The following is a 23493-nucleotide window of genomic DNA, read 5'->3' on the forward strand; positions in this document are numbered from 1 at the left end:
TTTATCTTCTGTGGAGATGGACTTCAAGATTTCAGTAATTATTATTACGCAAAAATAGAGAAATTGGGTGACATTTTTGCAGGGTAAGTGGAATTATTCCTAAACTTTGTTTGATTACATGGAGTAAAAGACAGTGCTATAAAACACATTAAAATTTTACGTCATACATTTTTGTTTGACCAAAATACAATACAGTAAGGGAAAAAAAAAAAAAAACAGGGAAGGGAGAAAAAGCTTTTCAACAAGGGCGATATTTTAGAAGTGATTTTAACTGACTTTTAAATAACCAGAACTAATAGATATGGTATTAGATCCAACCATCACATATTAGCTTAGCTCTCCTCTGACACTGTGACTTAGGAAAGCCAGCCTTTAGCTACAGAAGGGTCACATCACACAATTGGGTTTTGGCTCTAGGCACTGAAGAAGCTGGTTCTGATCTCCCTATGTTGTAAGTACATTCAGTTTTACGGAATTGTTCCTGACTTACAGCAATGCAAAGCTGACTGGAATGAGACTCATAATGTTTGAGTGTTTTAGTGTTACCACTAAGGTATCTGTAACTACTATCATATAATACAGATTCTTTTCCACAGAGGCTGGTGTGCTGCAGTAAAGAAGGAATTTTATAGTTGCCTATTGCTTGTGGAAGTATGATGTAGATGTACCTCTCCAAACACAGGACAATTCTGCAAAGCACTGTCATATAACTTTTCCATTACCTTAAAGAAGCAAGCTCTGAGCAAAGCACTTTTGTTATATTTGATTATTTCTATATTTTTGCAATGGTCATAGTTAAAAATAAATTAAAGCTTAGCAGACAAACCTATCAGGAACATCGTGAACAAAGCTGTCATCCTTAAAGTGGTATTTAAGCCGTCCTAGATGCAACTTGTGCGTAAAATAAAGGGGAAGAAAATCAATGCAGAAAATTGCCTTAGAGGCCTATATTCTGTATTCTCAGAAGCAACTTAGGCATCTAGAATGCAGAGTTCTGTTGATCTTCTAGGAGACTTAAGCCTCAGGGTTAAAAATGTCACCCAGTTCAACCAGCATTTGACATTTTAAGAAGGTATTCGTTACTTTACAGAAATACAAACTCATCTGTATTAGAATAAACCAGATTAACCTACTAGCCAAATGGAAGAGGACTTGCTCCGCTGTTCCGCTGATTTCAATTAAAAAAAAATAAAATCCTACAACAGTGCAACTATAACGTCATAAAATCAGTACTGAGATAGTTGCATACAAGCTAAGTACAAACTAGCCAATGAACCAACCAAACACAGCGACCCTGTGCCAGACAAGGATCCCTGAAGAGCAAAGTCATCTATTTGGAAGACAGTATTAGAAGCAATGCAAACCTTCCCACAGACTTGTTTTGGTTCAATCCAAGAGGGGCTAGTTTCCATGTGTATTCAATTCTTGACCTCTGTTGTAAGTCTCAACAAAAGGGGCTGATTAGTTTTAGATATGGTAGCAAAAGCTGCAGCGTGCTCTCTGGCCACTGGAAATCTGACTGAGAGCAGCACTTCAGTTCATACGGAGCAGCAACCAGTCCCTGATGGGAATGGCTCTCATTTGCTGCGAAGTCAGCTTGGATTCCAACCTGCATCCTCGTGCTGAAAGTTTCTTTTCAGTCTCGTCCTTTTGTCTCAATCGTTTGGCTATCCTGTCTCTATAAAGTTATTTCCTTCCCTCCTCTCGCTCCTTCTCCCTTTCCTCAGTTCTTCTGTTCCCTTTTTTTAGCCTGGTGTGAAGTCAAGGTCTTGTGCAAGTCCACTATAGAACAGTGGTTTTGGTCTCATTTAATGCAAGTTAGAAACGGGACAGGTGTATTTTTCCATTGTAGGCATCTAGCAATGAAACTGTCTGCATTATAACTATTCTTTGTAGTAAGAATGGTCTTCTTCATTCAAGTCAGCACAGCCTTCTCTGAAGTCAAGAAGCATAAGGCCTTGTGGAAATAATAGAAGTCGACAGTTCCAGAGCTGATGAATGTCATTCCAAATTGCCCCTTCATTCACTTTCACTGTATGTTTAGGCTAATGGTAAATTAATTGGAGGTCACAGAAGCTTGGTTCTCATAAAGGAGGATAAGTAAACAATTTTCAGCTATTATATGTATTTACAAAATGATATTACTTCACTGCTTGGTCTTCGTAACATTTTTACTTCTGTTACTTCAAAGAGCATTCTCAAATCTTTGCTGAAAGTCAAATACATTAAAAATTCAGTCAGAGAGTTTAGAAATCCTATGCTGGATCATGAGTTGATAAAAATTTAAGTAATTTCCTTTACCACAGTGGAACTACCCTGATTTATTCCATGGAGGTCTAAAAAATACCTGGGAGACAGGTAATAATATACAATTGTGTTAAGTGTGAAGATGACTCTTAGGATCTTCACTCCTATATTCAGTGAGACATTTTACTCTTTTTCCTATCTGCAGTCATAAATTCAAAATTATTTGCTCTTCCAGTTTAAAACAAGAACTGTACTGTCTTCATTACTGATTTGAGCCTGTGTAACCATGAGAAGAATTAGGTGTTGACATAGCTTTATTTTTAACTATAAAATCTTCCAGCTAACATTTTGCCACATTATAGATTAGCAGGTTTCAATCTCGGTTATATCAAGGCTGTGCAAAAGTGCAGCATGACAGCTAGGGCAAATAAGAGTACTAAAAAGAAAAAAATAGATGTAGCATGCTCACTCCAGGTAGATGGTATCTTTCAACAGCCAGAAGATTCAATTTTATATGGGATCACAGAATCTAGCACTACTCCCTGCACTTAGTTTTTGTTAGAGAAAGCTCAGTAGTGGTTGGTCCCTGCCTTATTTTTGACACGCAGTTATTCTAAGATGCCATTGATAAGGGTTTTTTTTTTCAAGCCAGTATTTTTTAGAGTTAAACAAAGTAAAACATTTATTTATATATCAGCCAAAACGATTAATGCTTAGACCAGAGGACGTTAAGACCCAAAAGGCTTGTAATAATATAAACACAGATGTGATGAAAGTAAAATATGATCTTGATTAAAGGTTATGAAATGTTTCCTTTAAAGTAGCGCATTTGTCTAACAAAACAAAACACACACACAAAAAAATGTAGAGAATAAAGCATAAGCGAAAACACATGACAGAGGGCTAATAAAATGAAGTACCCACAGCAAGAGCAAAGCATTGGTAAAGAAATTCCCATCCCCTGTATCACAGCAGTGTCAGAATAGTCACTATTTTAGGGAGAGCTGGTGGTTTGCTTCCCAGGATTGGAAGACTGCCATTAACCAGAACGTTGGAGCTCGGGGAACTTTAAATCCTTGATTTGCTCTAGATTTTTTTCCCAGCTGATCTCTAGGCATACGAGGGAAGAAAGAAGAACCCTTTGTTTACACCAGAATTTGGGGCCTAAACAAAATACTCAAGAGCTGTATTTTGTAGAATCACTCAGCCTGGATTGAGCTTTCGTATTTAAGCATCAGACAACGGAAATCTTCAAATATAAGTGCCCGACAACATTTAAACAGAAATACTGCTGATAAGTTGACTGTGCATCATGCCGCTTTTATAAGGTTTGTATGGTCCTTTGAAAAGGTAAAATGCTAGGTAAACACAAAGTGCTTATTAATAAAAATGAAAGAGAGAGAAAAGGAAAGGATTTGTTCACAGTTATACAATTATGCAGTGGCAGAGTTTCAGACAGACCCAGGAATTCTGACTCGCAACCACCAATGTTGCAAATAGTTCGCTCAAATGGTGTCTTTTCTAATCTTTCAATCATGCTGTCTCTATTTACTTCCTCCTAAGATAAAAGGTTAATTTATCTCTATGGAGAATGGATGTGGAGAAAGAGGGGAATAAAATCTGGTTTTGAGAATCTCTCTAAACCATTTATTAAAAATGGCACTATTTCAACACCGAAGGCCGAATAAAGGACTGATAGCCCAGATGAATGAACCAGTCTCAGAGAAAGAAAAAAGGGGGGTGGTGGGGAAGAGCCCAGATGATTCATTTGGATTTCATAATATCAATTCTTTTCACATATTTTAAAGATTAGTCTACTATTAAGATACAGTTACTGAATTATTGTACTGTCATTTAAATCCAAGTGCTGTATCCCACTGTGGCACACACTGTAGGTCCAGGTTGCACGGTTTATTACAAAATCATGAACTACTCTGTATCATCTGACTGGCAATACAAATGTGCTTAAATGACCTGGCATAAGCACAGCCTAGCATGCTCTACTAAAGAGGCTTTTCATGACCTCTGGGAACATGTTCGCCACATCTTGCTGCCTATTTAGATGACCTTGACAGTACAAATTACAGCCAAATGAGTTTGAAATAAGAAGCCAGAGAGGGGGTTTCTAAAAGAATGTCTCTGCCACCTCACCAGAAACAAAGTGTCATTCCCCCACCCTGGTTCTGTTTCATGGAGATGCTTCAACAGAAGCGCAAAATATGGAGCACTTACTGGCATGTTTGGGGCAGAATACAATGATGCTATTGTTGCCCACTGAACAATACAGCCAGTCAGTGGCTTATCCATTCAGTCTTGTGCTCATCCAGAAATGTCTAACCAGAATATACCAGAAACCAAGGTGCAACAGCATATATGCAAAGAAAATCCTTCAGCATCACTGTCCCTCAGGACTACAGCTGTCCACGCACTCACACAAAGATACTGGCAGCTTTCTTCACGTTCCCTCCCCTTCCTCTGAAGCCAGTCATGGTGAAATTACCAGTAGTGATAATAAGAAGCTGAGAGGTAAAGGCAGTTGTGAAACATGTTGTATAAATGAATCATGCTGCTGATATTATTCTCACTGATGAAATAATTGTATTAAATTAAGCAGGGATGTTCACATGACAGGATGGGTGAATTACATAATGCTCATCTGCAGCTGTACCTCCTCCTGCCACATTCTCAAGTTTTGATTAAGAATAATGTGTCCCTTCCTGCAAAGGTGAAAATTTCTCTAACTACACAGAAAAAGAGATGGAGACATAAAAACAGGCATCTTATGATACGATAATAAACACAACAGACTTATTCTTCAGGTTCAGAGAAGTCAGTTTATCCTACTCCTGCCCACATGTTTCAGCGCCAAGAAGAAGGTACAACTAGAGTCTAGTTAGAAAGGAAAAGAAACATCACCAAAGACAAGCCAGAGGGCAAATATTAAGAAGAGCTGTCTTCTCTCTTTCTGATCCTGCAAAGCGCACAGACTTTTCCTTCTGTGATAGCTGCAGAAACATCTCAGCCTGCATTTCTATCTATACCCAGAGCAGATTTCTTTATGGTGTTGCTTTGCTGAGTGTCTTTTCCTGAATGCGTTGCTCTCAGAAGGCAGACACTTTCTGGACTCAGTGCATGCTAGATAACCAAAGTTAGTACTTCCAGACTTTACTGATATGGCCCAAATACTCTTATTCATGGGACTCAAAACAAAGGGGGGAACTGAGCTGCCTTGTATTTGTGACAAATATTCTTTTTGTTCTCTCATCTGCTTCTTGTAGGGGACTACTCAAGGAATAAAATACTCCCAAATGCTGGGAGTATTCTTGCACAGTCTCCATTCCTGTTCATGGGGAAAAAAGTGGTGCAGAAACACACCAACTTAATCTGTTTTGTAGTACCACTGACAGACAGTATTTTTCCCCAGTCCTTTATTACAACACTAGGGGCTGTCAGTGAGGATATTCTCTGGGTATTGTCCTCTCAGAAAGATCCCTAACATCTTCCCCTTTCATTTTTCTTTACAGGAAGCCTAGCTGCCAGGAAAGAAGTCTGCAGTTACAAAGACTAATTTGCTGCCCTGGAAACCCCAAGCTTTGATTTTGTCTAGTCCACATGTTGTCACCGTAAAATAAGAGAACTGCTGGGTGGCGTTCCCTTTGTATTTAGCACTGTTGCTTCCTGAAGTTGTACACAGGATTCATGAACAGATACAGGAAGAACAAAAGAGAAGCATGCAGAATGACCTGTCTATAAACATGGAAGGCCCTAGGAGCTGGATGCCTTCCCCTCCTCCCCACAACCTTTTTATCCGAGGCACAGCGCTTACTCTGTAGTACTGCTCTATTCTATGAGCCACAGAATACAGATGCTGAAATAACAGAGGACCAAATGCCAAATAAGTCAAGGATCATTTTAGTCCTTCAGCTAGCTCAGACATGGAAGAGTGTGGGCTGTTTCAGCTGCAGGGCAGCCTAGAAGTGGTGTCTGTGGAGAGAGCTACATAACTCCTCTTCAAAGTCTACATCCAACGACAACCTGGGGCAAAGGCCTTAGTTTTGTGTAGCAACTGGTCAGACCTCTGCACACAGAATCCTAAAAGCAACTTTTAGCAGTCTTCAGGAAAGACAAGTGCTGCACTGGGACCTAGCCCTCTGGGGTCTTGCGGAGCACAAGACAGACTGTTTGGCCAACAGAATACACCAGGTCATGCAGCTCAGCAAAATGAGCAGACGGGTATGTGTTTACCCAAAATTCATTCATTTAGTTTCTCAAATTTTAAGAGAAGCATCCTCCAAACCACACTTGCAGCTTCTGGCTGGCTTTGGACTGCCAAAATGCCCACCATCCTTGTGAAGTCTCCTGGTAATCACAGACAAACAGCACAATGTGTTTGAGGAAAGTGGCTGGTATGAGATTTCTAGGCTATTTTTGCTTGATCACAAGTCTTCAGTCACACCAACCTGTAGGAAAACCTGACGACTTGTGGATGCTTACCGAAACCCAGATTCAAATTTCATTTTCATCCATACAAAAGCAAGTGACTTACTCCTATTGACATTACTCTGCTGTTTGGGCATTTGTTCTTCTGTTATACTGAAACAAGCAAAAGTGAGAGTTGCTCACCACACTGCTTAGAACCCATTTATGTGGATTCTCAGTACATCATAAAACAAAACTGCAGGAACAAAGAGCTTTTAGCATTGGCTTGCACCTCATAATGAAAAAGCTCCTTCTCATTCTGCATCTCTGAGTGAGAGAAAATTTAACTCTGTAGCCTCATTTACAAAAAAACTTCAGTGAAGCTGTTCTGAGGAAATCCTGCCAGGTTTGGCCTGAAATGAGAAGGGTCCATGTTGAGTAAAGATAAAATATGAGCCAGTGCAGAGAGATGAGCCACCTGGGATTCTGCTAGTCCATACTTCATGCCAAACTTGGGTCCTGTTGTTAGCTTTTTGCTTCTAATAATTATCATTCAGCTGCATTTCTAACATCACTGCTGCTCCTATTTACTTGGTATAATGCTATTAATGAAGCGCTTCTCTAAGAAGGCTCAAGTCAGCTGCTAAGCAGGAAGAGTGACTTAGGCACAGGTCAGCAGGGATTGACGCAGATACTGCAAATCTTCAGGGAAAGATGACTGATTTTTCATGCTTTTAACCATGCAAATCACTTTACCTGAGGTAAAAATCATTAGAGAGGATCACAGAATTGTGGGGAATGGGAGGAGAAAGGATTCTTCCTGGAAAGAATGCTTCTTCTAAACTGCCTCCACTGAAATACATGGTAAGTAGCAAAGTGCAAGAGGGGGAAAAAAAAAAAAAAATCACTTCTCCAGTGTACCATAGGAATATTAATTAATTAAAGCTCATAATTACTCTGACAGCTTTTGCCTTATTTTACAAATGGAAAGAATAAGGTACAAACTGGCTGAATGATTTGCCTAATTTCACACAGTGAGTAAGCAGCTGAGTCATAAGGAAGAGCAGAGCAACTGCCACTCTTAGACCAACGTTTTGGGGTTTTTCTGATACTGTACTGAATCTCCTAAAATGTCCAGTTGCTTCAAAAGAAGTTGCAAGAAAAAGTAGATAGTTGTCAGACAGTTTGATCTGTGGCATGTATTCCTGAACTTCTGCTCTTGTGCTGGGTAGAAACAGAGTGGCCCATGCCCTGAAGCATGATGCCTTGCAGCTTGGGTCTTTCTTGTTTGTGGGTTTGTTGGGGTTTTTTTTTGTTTTGGTTTTTTTTTAATCCTTGCTACATAATTCTATCCCAGCAAGACCCAGAAGTCTAAACATGTGGTGTCATGTCCTTAATAATGCACTCTCCCACCCATAACAAGGCTGTTTAAAAAATGGAAGTGGACATGAGACTGGATGTCGTTTGCTGCCTAAATTGAACTTGGAACCACCACCTTCCAATGAATAATCCCTAGTAAATGTTAAGCAGAATGAATAGCAATGAAAACAACAAAACCTGAAAGGATGGGGAAGGACTTGGAAGAAAATAAAACAAGGACCTGCAAAGCCAAACAGCATTACAAACTGGTACATTTTAAATGAACAACAAGAAAACAGAAGCCACACTGATCAAAGCCTCCCACCTCCTCTCTGTGGTGGATGACACCTTCGCTGGGAGCACACCACCACCTCTAACCCCACACCTGCAAAAGGAATTAATTTCAAAAAGAATACAGACCAAAGCGTACCGCATCAAAACAAATTAGCAACACACCCCTACTCCTGCTGTGGTCAGGCAGGAGAAGCAAAGATGTTGCATGGATTCTAAGATTCAGGGGGGAAAAAAGACAAAACAAAACCAAAAAAACCCAGCTGCTGAAAACTTTAGAAGAAAAAGTCAAAAGAGCTTGAAAGAAAAGAAATTTCAAACAGCTTGGACAACTGGCAGTGGGCTAAGACATTCCTTTTCAAAAAACCACCTGTGCTTTCTCTGACTTTGGATATCTCTATGTAGCCTAGGTAAATTTTTCACTAAAAGAGGCAACAATGTATGCAGCACTACAAATAAGTAGTGCAAAGATAACATGCACTGTTTTTATTTATAGATACATACAACTGTAAGAAAAATGTCAAAATATGTTCTGTAACTGTAGATATGACCTGCTTGACAATTTGTTTTTCCAACTAATAGCTTTTCAGAGGGAAACCATCAACACAAAACTCATCCGTCTTTAATGCTTGTGTGCTATTAACAACATCCCAGATCACTAAAATCAAAATGATTTTACAGCTCTGTCTTGCTGGGTATTTTTTCATTTCACCTCCTTTTAGCAGTAAGATGAAATCTAATCAGCAGCTCCAGAAACTGGAGGGAGTTTAACGTACTGTAGGGAATGTTCAAAGCAAACACATACTCCATCATTGAGTAGTGCAGTCATAGAAGAATAATTTGTTTGATATTTATACCCCATCCATAATCACATATGTGGGGTTAACTACGTAGGACTACACCTGCTGGGAAGGGTCATTCCTTTTCCTATGCCACAGTCACGGCTTTTTTTATTGCTGATTCCTTGGGTCATGTCAAAAAGACTTGGGTTCAGTTCCCGACTTTCCAACAAACCTTCTCTGTGAACTTGAATGAGTCACTCATTATCTAATCTTCTCCACATGGTCACTGACATCTTTGCAAAGTTATGATAAAATATTACCAAATATAAATTTGTGTTTGCACAACTGCAAATGGCTACAGAAAGTAAAGGGCCACTTCTTTTGTCTCAATTCTCTACTTACAAAACTGGAGAAAATACATTCTTTCATCTATGAAAAGGATTTCTTCTATGCAAACTGGGCATACATCATATATACATTGATCTAACTGCACGGGGACACCACATTTACAACCTTTTAAGTTTAGTAAGTACTATTGATATTATATAATTATCCTAATGAACATATTAATCAACCATAATCATTGTAATTAAAATTGAAATATATTGTAGGTTTTTTCTTATTTGCTGCTATCAGTACTGAATGCAGATTACAAGCAGAACAGTGTTGAAGAAGTATTCAACCCCCCTTGGTGAACAGACTTCAGATCCTATTCCTGATTCACACCAGCAAAAATGAAATCACCATCAGGACTGGTATTGGGGCCAAATTGCTGGCAGGCACAATGAACCACTAATTACTGGATTCATTAGTAAGACTCATAGTTTGTCCCCATGAGATGCTGAACACTTTCAGCTCCTTTTAAAGCCTAGCATCTTAAAAATTAAAATTAACAACTGCAAACTAGTATTTCTGTTGTACTGTAGAAACTCAGCATGAATTTGAAGTCAGATCACAAGAATGCCAAAAATATATTATGTTAAATTAGGCAGATTTTTATCCACCATTTTCCTGTTAATTCTGTAGAACATGCATGCATCCATACACAATAGATATTTCATGCTGTTCCTCAAGCCCAAACCATTGGTTAAAATAGTTTTTGTAAAGCTGAAAGAAGACAACTGCCTTAAAAAAACCCTTTCAAATAGCCCCAGCATCACACTGTTAAGATTGGCCTATTCTTTTCAGACATAAAACAAATGTCTATTTAAGAACACATCCAAATGCATATCCATCACTCAGCCAGAAGACATTCACCTCCCAGAAGCTAACACTGTAAGAGATGGAAAGAGAGAGGGAGAGAGAGAGGAGACCTTTAGTCCACCTACTAGCTTCACTAAAGGCAATGAATCCAGCCCTAGCTCATTTCAAGTAGGTTCAATTGTGTCAAAGGTTACCCACAAGCTATTTCTTGATGATTTACAGCTGATGTCTATAGATCTCCTTTTATTTTAATGATGACTTCAATACAGACGTTAAGACATTCTTTGTCTTCACAGAAGTACATGAGAGGGAAGTTGACATCTTAAAAAAAATTTTAAGAGGCTGACTCGCTATTTCTGAACAGGGCCGGCTCTGGGCAGTTTTTGTATCTTATCCAGAAGAAAAAAAAGGGAGAAATAAAACACACCCCTTCATCCTTTTCTCCTGTACTAAAGCTGCTGTGTTTTTGTGACTTATTCTGGGCACAAATCCTAGAGCACTGACTCAACATATATGTTGCCAGTTAATTATGATCAAGACAAGACACTAGGATATTTGGTAAGCATAAGATAATTTTATCACTTCACCAATAAAAACATGTATTTATATAGCATTATTTCACTCTGGTTGAGCCCAGAGCAATTTACAAAGTGATACTATACTGTAGTATACTATACTATAGTATACTACTACATACATGATACTATCATGGGAATCCTTCCACCCATCACTGAACTGTAGTCATTTGGGGGTGAACAGCAGCGGTGCAGGAAAAGCAGTAGCAAGACATACTGCATCCATTTGAAATTTAAGATGTCACGCTGGTAAAACTCCTGAGAGTTGTCCAAATGTGGGATTATTTTTAGCCTCAAAACTAGTCTCTGTTTGTGCATGTGTGTCAGCGTGCACATGAAGTCTGTACGCATGCATGCATGTTTGGCAATCTTCATCTCTACAGACATCTCTTTTGAGCGCACCACCCAATCTCCATCAGGTTTGATGAAGTCCCCAAAGCTGTCACATCATTTGTGTAGAGGGACAATGGGGTAGGGGAGGGGAATGCCCTAAGCCTCTTCCCTCAGGAGAAGACTCCAGTGCTTACCCACGCTCTAACAGGCACCAGAGGATCCCCCAGAGAGAGGTATTCTATACTTCCAGCAAGAGTCCAAATATTGTTAGACTTCACAAATCAAACTAGGCTTCACCATTTCTGGCACTCTTGGAGCATCTTGCTCATTTTAAAATGAAGGCAGAAGAGAAAGCATCTATTCAGTTTGTTCTGCTCTGCAAGCCTCTGAATATCTGTGCTATTTTCTCAGTTAGGCTAGCCAAAATGATGTAGCTATTGTCTTCCTCACCCGCTAGCCCCAATAAACTTCAGTTGTTTGGTACAGTAGGTGAATCTCTCAGGTATTGCATCACCATGTCATTCTGCCTATAAGCTGCAGTTCACATTTTGTGTAGAGAAATTGGTATTTCGAAGGCTGTGAAATTAAAAACTGTAAATCCAGACATGAAATGCAGTGGGCAAACAGTTACGTGACACCGTTTTCACTTCTGATATCATGAACGAAATGCTACTTGACACGCACTTCTCAGCTAAACGCATGTGTTGAATTTCCCTGACCCCAAATTAGGTCTGTGCCTTTTATAGAGAACGTCGAAAGCACAGGCTATCCGCACATTTATGATGAATAATAAGCAAACAGAGATGAATGAATTCATCCCAGAGTTTTAATTGCAGACTCTATTTTCAGTGGACATCAGAAATTAGGATAGGAGTACCCAGAAAGGGAAAGAAGATAATTTCAGAGAACACTAAGAATATTGGAAATAGGCAAAGAAGGGGGTCATTCTGATCTGCAAGCAAAGCATAAAAACCAACAGAGTTTAACTAGGATGACTCAAGATTTACTGAGGCTAAATTCAAAAGATATTAACTTACAGCTGTAACCTGAAGTCTATACAGCTCTTAGCATGGCTAAAGATAAAAATAATCACTGACCTGGAATGACTGCAGCCCTGAGACAGCTACCTTTGGAAAGAAATTCACAAGAACCCAATGCAACAAAAACACTCTCCAGAATTGTTATATACATATGTTTTCTTCCTAATTGTACCATGAATTAAAGCTGCTTTAGTAATTCTGTCACTACATTACTCCCTTTCCTGGTACATTGCTTCATAGTTTTCTCTGGAGCATTTTAGAGATGAATAAATGTACCCCTGAAACTCAACTTTAAGAAGATTTTTGTGCCAATTCTCCCTTGGATATGTCATGTTCAGTTGTGTTTGTCACTATGTAACTCCTGTTGTGTTCTGTTAGCCTGAAATCACGTAACACGATGTGGCTGATTCATGACGTGACATGTCACTGCCTGGCACGTCAGCTGAAAGCCTATACGAACCCATGTGCTACATCTCTGTACACATACTGCTCTTTGAAATGGCCCCTTATTTTAAATCTACTAGCAGGTGCTGGCACATCCACTGAAAAAAGTTTAAGAAACCCTAATAACTTATGAAATACTCGAAGTTACATTCTTTCTGTAACATCATGATTGGAAACTGAAAAGCCTTCTTTCCAGCATTCAGATTAGAGACAAGGTCTTCCCCTCCATGCACTCCATGTGTCAAGATACTGAGCAATCTTTTACCAAAGACATTTTTCTTATTAATTTTTTTTTCCCAGTGATACCAGTCATGGCATTAACTTATTTTCCCTTTAAAAGCAATAGGGAAAAATGTAGCAACTGAAATGAGACAAACAGAAATTAAACTTACTCATTAGTACTAAAAGTACACATTTGAATTCGTAGTCTGGCAGCATTAGTAGATAAAGGCACATGATTAAGATCAGAATTTTAAACTGTTTTCATATATAAAATCCTGTCAAATTACATCAGAAACCAAAATAGTTAGTTCCATCAGCTTGCCTGCCTCTGATGTTCCTTGGATGCTCTCGAATGTTCTCTCTGGATACTACTGAAGCACTTTTAATGGGAGATACTACAGTAAAAAGTCTAATTCTGCCGAGAAATATTTATGCTTTAGCAGAATTTCCAATATGAAGCCTTCTATGATTTGAGACTGAAAATTAATCCCACTTATTAAAATAGTAACTCATAGATCCATTTTGTTAGCTTTTTTCTAAGCCTTTGAGATACATTTGTACCAACCTATAAGTATCAGCCATGACAACCTTTGTTTCATGACAAGATTTGTTTCAATGAGATTCTCACATATTTACATGACTCCAGGAGCTGGGACTTTAAGGAAGTTTATCCATTATAAAATCACAAGATGTAACCACACTGCTTTAAAAAATATGTGTAATCACATAATTTCTTCGAGACCCTCTTTTGCATCAGTTCATTTTACACTAAACACTTCAAGCTGCATTCTGTACAACAAATGTGTAGTTCTGAGAAACTTCAACAAAATATTTGCCAAGCACTCCATATAACCTGAGAGTTAATACTAACCTGTAAGAAAACGTCTCCTTGGATTTGAAAATAGAATAGATTTCTTCTCCATTCCGCTGCTAAATGTTGCTTCTCTTCAGCTATCCGCAGCTACCAGGGATTATAGATTAAAATGTTTCAAATTAAAAAATTTGTAAAGCTCCCTTATTAAATTATAATCATTCAGCTGTGGGTACAGGAATACTTACTGCAAAATATATTCCTTTGATGCTCAGTTTGAATTGCATTCTGCCTGAATGTGTCAAGAGGAGCTAATTTCAAATCTAGCATGTAATGTGGAAGCAAACAACCCTTCTGCACACAAAGCAAGCAGTTTCTGGAAGCTGCTAGACTGATCACATTAGAATTTGATTCAGTCACCTCAGAAATTTACTTTCTGTGTTGAAAAGAAGTTCTACATTTGGTAAAAGATGGCTATGTTGCTATGTTGTCCAGTAGACAGCCCTGCCAACACAGACTATGCACTTCACTTTTGATTATTAACACATACCACAAAATAACCAAACACTTAAGCTGAAGCTGCAAAAGGGAAGATTTAATTCCTGAAATGAAATACCTGGCTCCCTTCTAGTCGGATCTAGTAGAATAAGAGCCTTCTGCTTCATTCCAAGCTGTCTCCTAATCCATGAAATAGGTACATTGCTACAGTACTATTATTTTGCACAAGCCTGAGCTCCTTGGAATAAACACATTCCTTGATTTAGAGTCTATCAGCTCAGAGTCTAAAAAATAAATTTGTGGAATAAAAGATGACCTTTACTTTATAGGAATTTCATATTATGAAGGAAATTAGAAATTAATCTGATATTGGCATAACTGGCTGGTTTGCTATCTATATTTAACTTAGAGCTAATATTGGTCTTTCATCTTTGCAGCACTGCAATTCTTGGCAGCCCCCGATGAAGAACGCTATGTCCCAAGCTGAACTTCACATATTTCTTCTCATGGTTGGTTCCCCTTCCTCAGCAGAAAGACCCTCTCCTGAATACTTTCCAACTCTCCCCACAGAACAAGCCCACCCAAACATGAGGAGGATCAACAAAACCCACTGCAAACAGAAAAATCTAATTTTTCTTTGTTTCGTTATACAGCTCCAAATTTCATGCTTTCCTAAAGCCCCTTTCCTGCTATTCTTAGGACTGCATGGCCAACTGGCAACATCAACTCAACCGCTATCATAGTGGCATTAAAAACCCTTGACTTTGTGACACTGTTTTCTTGTTTGGGGCTCTTCCAGTCTCTTCTTGCAAAATGCTGCTCTTTCTCACTCAAGCTCTTTGTTCCAAGTGACACTAAATGGGCAGTTCTGTCAAAAAGCTTCTGCAGAAGTTGATGCTTAGGTATTTCTAAGTAACAGAGTAAGACGCAGAGCAGAAACAAAGCATCAGGTCCCAGCACTCCTGAACACGGAGGGAATTCTGTAACTGAACCTGGCTTCAGTAGCTGCCTCCTGAAAATAACAGTGCCTGGAGTAATATCTTGATCTTCAGTATGAAGCCAATGCTGTGGATCATTTAACCAAAAAGAACGAAAACTACCACCTGCTGCCCATCCCACCAACTTTGCCACTTAGGAAAAAGTGGATGTTTTATTTATTCATATCAGGTAAGGAAGGCACTACTGGCAAGGAACAGCAGTGAATTAGTAAGGAGCACACACTGCATGTTTGTCATGACCACTTTGCTTTACATCTCTGTTGTTCCTTGTCTGATTTCTGAAGACCTTTCTTTCAGAAATGCTGGAAGTCTTGCTTAACTTGCGTATCTCGCTTTTGTTTTGTGATCACAGATTTCAGAGGATTCTTTCCCTCCTTTTTCTTTTTGTTATGTTTTCTTCTGAGTTTTCATTATAAAAGGTGCCGGCTGAGCCTTGACAAGGGTTGGCTGGCTGGCGACTCTGCTCGAGAGACAGGGTCCTGCCAGAGAGACATGGTATCAGGAAACAGAGCTGTGGAGAATTAATCTGAAAAAACATCCTAGGAGCCCCTCCATGATCCTAATTTATTTTTAGTAAAGTAGGGAGGGGTGGGAGGCAGGCAGAATGCTGTGCAAGTCCCTACTGCTGCTGCATTCTAGATACTGCTATTAACATTGTTTTTACTGTTTGGAACACATTCTCTATTTTAGAAAGGCGTCTTAAGAAGTTCCATTAATACACATCACTTCATTGTGCTCCAGCAAATGGTTTTATTAAAAAGTCATTGCTTATATGCCTGGACATCATGTATAGGAAGAAGAACAAGGAAGAGGAAAGTAGTTTCAAAGATTCTGTCACCAACTCCACATTTTGCTATTTGGGATTAAAAGCACAGGCAGATAAAGGCTTCCAGGTAAAGAGATAATTAGCCACAAGGTCTCCATTAAGAATGGACAGGGATACTAAAGAAGTAGCATAGCACCAAGTAGCATAGCACAGATAAGGCAAATGAGGTCTCAGTTTACACCTCCCTGTACATCACTGCATCCATACTATAAACTTTTCCTTAATTATCTTACAGCTATTTCTAACCTGTTTAATGTACTGACAAGGGGAGTGGGAAATGCAAGCACTGAAAAATGTTTTGAATTTACTGGTTTATAATCTTTTAGGCTGTTATTCTGGTATTGAAAAGATTAATAGATTAGTTTACAAGGATTTTTTTAATCAGTGGCATGTAAAGAATTGTGTCTAGCCCAGAAATTCTCAAAAATAAAAGAGCCTTGCAAATCTTGGAGATAAACCTTCTGTAAATATAGCTTCGACATTCTAGCAGAGATGGTGTGTCTTACATCACTTTAATGAGAACTCTTGTTCTTCACTCTAAAATACCTCAGTACTCTCTTTAATGAAAATAAGGATGCCTTAATTTCCTGCTGTTTGGATAGGCATTCAGCAGCTGCTGAGCTCTTCAACCAATAAAGAGGACAGTAATTGCCATTAGTATATGAGGCCTAACATGTGCAATGGATTAGTTTCAGACAGGCTCCTCTTCTCTGCTCTTCTGGGAAAAGAATTTGGCCCTATCTAACACAACACACCCTCTGATCACCTGTACACAGCCATAATCAGTTTTCTTTATCACACAGCTGTCCTCTTTATACCTGAAGTACTTCACAGTGCTGTGCAAAACAATTAGCTCGTGTTTCCAAAAATATTTGATAGTACTAAATAAAAAAAAAAGTGTTGTGAGTTCTAAAAAGAAGTGTTGTGATAAGGAAACACCAATATCCTTCTGCATTTGAATAGTAATCCATCTATCATCTGTAGAGCTGAAATCAAATACTTTCCTTTAATATGTTCAAAAATGGCAGCTCTGAGGGTACAAGAAATCTGTATGCCTACTTATCAGCTAGGCTTCTGCGAGTCATAGCTTGATGTGGCAAGCAAGCTGATGCAGCTACATACATGATGGAGCTTAATGTTTTCCCCAAGATCTCCCCAGGATAAATTTTCACATTCTGCGCTATCATACAAAAGAGAGAAGTGAGGGAAAGGGAGACAAATATACCCAAGTTAACAGGGTTGCTTAGAGTAGTCACCTAAAATGAAGTTCAAGTCAACAATCTGCCCAAAGTAGAATCAGAAATCTAATCTAGAGGAGTGGTCTTATTACTAGGCCATTTTAGGGTCTTTTCCTTTCTCCTTCTCTTCAGATGTTTTTCCTCTTTTTTTTTTTTTTCCCATCATATTTTTACCCTTAGTCAAGAAAGCTCTCCTACTGAAACTGGGAAGTATAGTCCCATCATCAGTTTTGACTGGAATGGGAAAATCCCCAGCCAGCTCCCCATAGTGAAGAGTTTACTTATTTTTCCTAATAACATAGTCTGTGATATGTCTGAATTAAAATGTCTGTTTCCAAAGACTCTTATTCTTTATTTTGTCCTTGGTATCAGATGTACTCGGTAAGAAAGTCGACAGTGACTCAGCTGTAGTTTCATATCTAGGCTTACCTAGCCTGGGTGAGAATATAGCAAACACACTGTTGGTCCCTTTCTATCTTCCATATACTACAAACAGGATGCAAGACACAGCTGGTGCATGTGGCAACAACTCTGGCATGATCATCATCAGATATTCCTCAAAAATGGAAGAAGTTCCTCTGGAGAATGTCTGGCCATTTTAAGGTCAATCTGTACTGCGGCAGAGAGACAAGCTCTAAGTCTTTCAAAGTTGATTTTATTGCTGACTATAGGCAACATGAAAAATTTCCAATCCAATGTTTACTTTGGTGATCAGAGGATCAGATAATGTGAAAATAAAGTACCATCTTCGGTTAAGGATTCACACTGATATTTGTCTGGATATTGCAGTACAGGAGAATCTGATTGTGTATATCCAACTGCTCAGTGCTGTTTCTGGCTTGTCTGAAACACATTTCCTTTCCTTGTCACAACTCCCAGGTGCTACTGCTGAGCAAATAGTAACATCACTGCCAGAAGTATTTGAAAAGAACAAAAAAATTGATTTGGACAATCTGTGTGCTGTTGTCATTGATGGAGACACAACTGTGAGTAGGGTTAGGGCTGAGGTCATAACAAAGTTAAAAGAGAAGTGCCCAGGAATTCTCTCCTGTCACATTTCACACTGAATTGCTCCTGTTTTTCAGCAGATGCTACAGACAATGCACTGTGCTCCATTAAATATAGGCAATCATTTAGCTACATTTACAAGCTACATTGAAAATTCACTCTGGAATTACTGTATGTGAAAGGTTACATGGAAAAGGCTAGGATATTGCATCATGCAAGCACTAAATGCTGTATTTATACGTGCAACATAAACATCAAGGAACAAAAGCAGGAATGAACAGGGCCCTGGCTGTTTACAAGTGTGGGTGATGTTGCTGTCCTTACTCAAGAGTATAATGCACCTTATCTGAAGTCAGTGGAGACTGCAGCTATCAGGTGAGAATCCTGGTAGCATGGTAAAGGTCACTGTTCAGATAAACATATTCTCTGTAACACTGCTTTTTTTTATCTCCTGCATGGCCCTGTACAAGCAAGAGGCTTGAAGTCAATCATAAGATGGACTGGTAGGTTATTCTGCCTAGTCCTTACCTGCATCTGTGCCTGTTCTACTTGGGAGCATGTAACCACCTTGAACACCCAACAGAGCAGCACGCAAGCATTTACATGATCAAAGGCAAAATGTGCTTAAGACAGACTTTGGAAATCCAGCACAATTTGGCAAACTTCAAAGATAGTTGCGTTTCAAATGGGTTGTGGAGGAGGCCTTGGTAAATTTGAATGGTATGATTAGCATACCGGCTGTTTTTAAAACTGCTCAAGAAGAAGCTGTGTTAAAATCCATTTCCGCAAGACACACGCATTTTCTTTTGGACAGGCTCCACTAGCTCTGTTTCTTAAATCAATTTTTCTGGCACAGATTTCTTCTTGGAAGAATGTACGACACCAGCTCAGTTTCCTAACCAAAACTTGACAGAATGTGTGCAGCACAGCATAATGGCATCTTTACTTCATGGCTTCCTAAAAGTTACAGTACAGAAACCCAGGAAGTGAATTTGACTATTCCAGGTCACATCTGTTGAAAGGCGAGGGAGACAACAGAAGATGCTGGGTAGTCTGCCCAGCACAATGTTCAAACACTGGTGAGGGCCACTGATAAAAGGTTTGCCAAAACTGGAGTTGCCAAGGTCTTAGAGGAGTTTCAGGGATGTGTTCAAGTCTTACTAGATTTAAAGGATGATCCTTGGCAATCTCCCCCTGATGCTTCTCAGCATTTCTACAGCCAACAGTTGTTCCATCTGCTGCTGAGGCCGACTTTGAAGAATCCTTGCAAAGAGCAGCACACTAACTTTAACACTATACAACAGGGAAAAAACCACAGCTTTTCAGAAGTGACCTAGATGTTTGCCAGTAGCTTGACACACTCTCAGGTAAGGCTGTCTCCTTGTCTCCAAACACTTGAACGTATTACCAAAGCTGCACCAGTGTAAACTGTGCGCTGAAAATAGAGATTCAGCAAACACCATCTATTGAAAGCTTGTCTAAGGTATTAACTGTTCATCTGGAGGTTTGATGTTCAATGACAGTGAGAAAGACCACCATGAACTAACTTCAAGAATGAAGCTGCTGCTGAGGATTAAAAAAAAAATTAAAAAATGGCTGTGAAACTCAGACAGATACTCCCTGCCAACAGCTAAAAAAATAAAAAAAAAATAATCAGCAAACACAAAAAACTTTTGGACCTGTTGAACACAAACAAGCTTTGAAAAACCAAAGGAAGGTCCACACAGACACAAATGAAGGTGTTTAGTTTCAACACATAAGCCTCAGTTTCTGCCACTGTGATGGATTTGCTAGTGTGTTTTCTAAGCCAGGCCACTGCACTATTGTATAAGCTTTATTCTAATTACTGTAGGCTCTATAAAGGTTTCTTTATCATTTAGTATTATAAATAATTGTGCTTCCAGGCTGGAGTTCAAAGCTCAGTATAGCATTCGCACAACACCACAGGCAGGTCAGGTGACCTTTCTCCAATTCTCCTCTCTCTGGTGCTAAGGACAGACAAAGTGATATGTCTGTCATACGCCATTACCATTAGAACAGAATCTTGTTCTTTTATTACAACTGAACTCCGCCGGATTTCTCAGCAGGAATGCTAAGTGAAATCAATGTCTTGGATTTCCAGGCTGAGCTTGGAGGTCACAGCCACTCTATCATTTCTCAGCATTATCCCTTCTCTTTCTCTCGCTCTCTCTCTGAGCCTCCAACTGGCACGCAGCAGATTGAAAACAGCATGCATCACAGGGCTCATGCTGCACAATTTTACAGCCTTTTGGAGCCCCCTTCCTTTCCTTTTGGCCCACTTTTTTTTTTTTTTTCAATTTGCAAGTAAGTTTTGTTTGTGTCCTACAGAACTGCATGCCAAACGCACTGGAACACCTACAAATACGAAAAAGCAATAAAACACAAGGGAGAACAGAGCATAGCTTGACAGCTGCCAGTAAGACGGTTATGCTTGATGTTACCAGTAGATATGGCAGGCCTTCTAATTCCACAATTGCCACAAAATAAATACTGTGTCCCCTCAGATCTCATCAGACATTCTGCTTGTGCACAAGAGATCCAAAACCACTGGGATTTTAAGTGTAGTGGATCTCGCAAAGCCACTAGCCACACACAAAAAACCTTTGTAAAATGCACAAAAATCTCTTGTTAACCATACACACAACTTTTTGGAAAAAATCCCCCAAAACTATCATCGAGCACTGCATAGCTTTGTGATTCCTTGTTCTATAGTATATAAAAGAGATCAAGCCAAGGATAAAATTCAGGAAGTCAGAAAGTCTACACTGAGGAGAGAGGAAAGAAAATGTAGACCCAGAACTTGATTCATTTAACACAACAGCTACTGGTTTTACTCTTTGAACGTGTATTTCACTTAGCTGATAAACAGTATTATTCATCTGTCTGGTTATTTTTAATCTGTGTCGTTTTACTGTTAGGGTAAAAACAAGACTACTGTCAATTCAAGGAATCTTTTCTGACATGGTAAGGGATATAGACAGCATGCTAGAGGACACTAACAAAAAGAAAGGACACATTTTCATCAAGCTCTTGCTGTCACCTAGATGGGACTGCTTTTTCCCTGCATGTCTTAGCTAAATTCTTCCTAGCTGTTCTGCAATACCTGAAATGTGCCATTCAATTTTGACCTGTTACTTTTGCTCAGCTGTGGCATATGCTGAGCTCATCTTCTTCCATTGGACATACTCTGTGTCTTTTTTCTAGGTATAACTAGTCACACACTGGTGACATTAAAGATGTGACTACAGTCTGCTAGCTTGACCTCTTAAATGAGTACAGACCTAATTGCCCAGCTATGACCAGGATTACTCATCAGAGCCCACTGCTTGATGGACAGATTCCAGCCCTGTTCTGAGACAACAGACATTGTTCTGGAGACTAGTTCCTCCACAAACTCCCACTGAACCCCAGGACAGGATCTGGCCTCAGATGAGATGCCCCACCGCTTTCCATCTCTCATTGACACACTGCTAACCTGACTCCGGTTTAGCGTTCAAAAAGGAAATGACAGTTGTGTGCTGGAACAGGAGCTGGTCACCTCCGCCTGCTACCCGTTACTGAAGATGGAATAAACAGCAGTGTGATAGCTAGGACACTGCAAGGGAACCCATGGGATCTCAGCTGAGGTGGTATCTGTTACTGGTACTGTGTATGAACAGTTGCTTGGTATTACTATGCTGGGGTCCTCCCACTGGAAAAATGGCACTACAAATATCCTCCTGTTTCAGGAAGCCATCCTGAGAACAAAGCTGCCTGCAACTGAGAGGCACACAGATACTCTTCAGAAAAAAACACATGCAAATACCCATACTATTGGAAATGCAATGCTGCAGGGCCTGGTACAGTACCTTGCTTTTGGGTGGAGGGCTGTTTGTGCTCTTGTCTGTGTGGATGCTGGTAGGGGATACAGCAGCACCAAGGTTACCCTGGGGTATGCCAGGTATCTTGCCTCCTGGAGAGACTTGCATTGCAGCAAGCTGGGCAGCATACAACTGCTGTAAAAACAAACAAGCAAAAAATGGGGGGTGTAGAGGGAGAGAGAGAGAGCGAGAGAGAGAGAAGAGAGACATCATCAATAAATAAGTAATTTTCCCAAAACTTCTTCTACTGCAAATGATATATTTTCCTTCTGATGGGTATTTTTTATTTAGCACACTGGTAAGTTTCAAGACAAGAATTGTCATCTCAACTTTTGTGACTCATTCCTCAGGGGACGAATGACAGACATCATAATAAGAAATGTCCCAGCTTCCCTGAGTGTCCAGGCATTGAAAAGAAGGAACAAAAGCTAATCTTTATGGTTTGCCTGAGCCATCTTTCCTTTCCTGAGATGATTTAGGCATGACAGCATCTCCATTGATAATATGCATCGACCCCTGTGAAATTCACATGATGTCTGATGATTGTCTTGGTGCTACCATTTTACATTTCTTTCTCCTACTTGCTATGTTTGCCTTGTTTGCACAGGCTGTAAAGTATTTGGGACAGGGAATATCAGAATTTTGTTTAGTACTTATTGTGAGAGTCCACTTTCACTTGGCTTCTGAGGAACCACTACATTCAATATAAATATATACGTATCAACAGTAATGTACTGTCCATTAGCAACTAGAAGCTCCAATTAAGACTAAGAACCCTTTCTGTGATAGATGCAAAGCAGATATACAGTGGGAATGTTCTTCTCTTCAAAACTAAACCTGAAAGGCACTTTAAACACATATTGGATTATTAGCATGGGAATATTTATAATCACTGTCATCTGTTTAAAGTTAAGCACTGCAGTAAGAGTTTGATGGACAGAGTCAACAGCAGAGAGAAAACAGGCAAACTGGCAGTGCCTGGAAGCTCCCCTGATCTCCAAATAAAAAGTGGAGAAAATGGTGCGCAGGAGAAGCAGCAATTGTTGCTGCTTTATGGATAGAGAAGAATTCAGGTGAAGCCAAAGAGAACTCAGATGCCTGAGAGAGCACGTAATGTAGTAACAAAGGCTTTCCCTCCTTGGTCACAGTATCAGTTTCAAAGACTCAAACTATGTGTTATCTTGTGCTGTGCAGTACATGTGTAATGTGTAATGCTGAATGCTGGTGCTCTCTGCCTGCAGGTGCTAACAAAGCTTCTGAGATGCAATGTGACAAGGGATAACATGCAGGAATAGGGAAGTGGATGTGAAAAAACAAG

General features: G+C 39.5%; 1 protein-coding gene across 12 annotated transcripts in view; it reads right to left on the bottom strand.

The window, feature by feature from the left end:
* SOX5 (SRY-box transcription factor 5) overlaps nucleotides 1-23493 on the bottom strand; it is a 297460-nt gene that overhangs the window by 37998 nt on the left and 235969 nt on the right. For 6 of the 12 annotated variants that reach the window (XM_074871425.1, XM_074871429.1, XM_074871423.1 and 3 more), the window contains exons 9-10: nucleotides 22164-22310; nucleotides 13787-13876 (exon numbers count right to left, since the gene is read on the bottom strand). In XM_074871425.1, the coding sequence (XP_074727526.1) occupies nucleotides 13787-13876; nucleotides 22164-22310 (237 nt within the window). The remainder of the gene's footprint in view (nucleotides 1-13786; nucleotides 13877-22163; nucleotides 22311-23493) is intronic. The other 6 variants (XM_074871433.1, XM_074871432.1, XM_074871431.1 and 3 more) reach the window with 1 other exon arrangement.

This window comes from Strix uralensis, chromosome 5, assembly GCF_047716275.1.
Source record: "Strix uralensis isolate ZFMK-TIS-50842 chromosome 5, bStrUra1, whole genome shotgun sequence".
NCBI classification, from domain to species: domain Eukaryota; kingdom Metazoa; phylum Chordata; class Aves; order Strigiformes; family Strigidae; genus Strix; species Strix uralensis.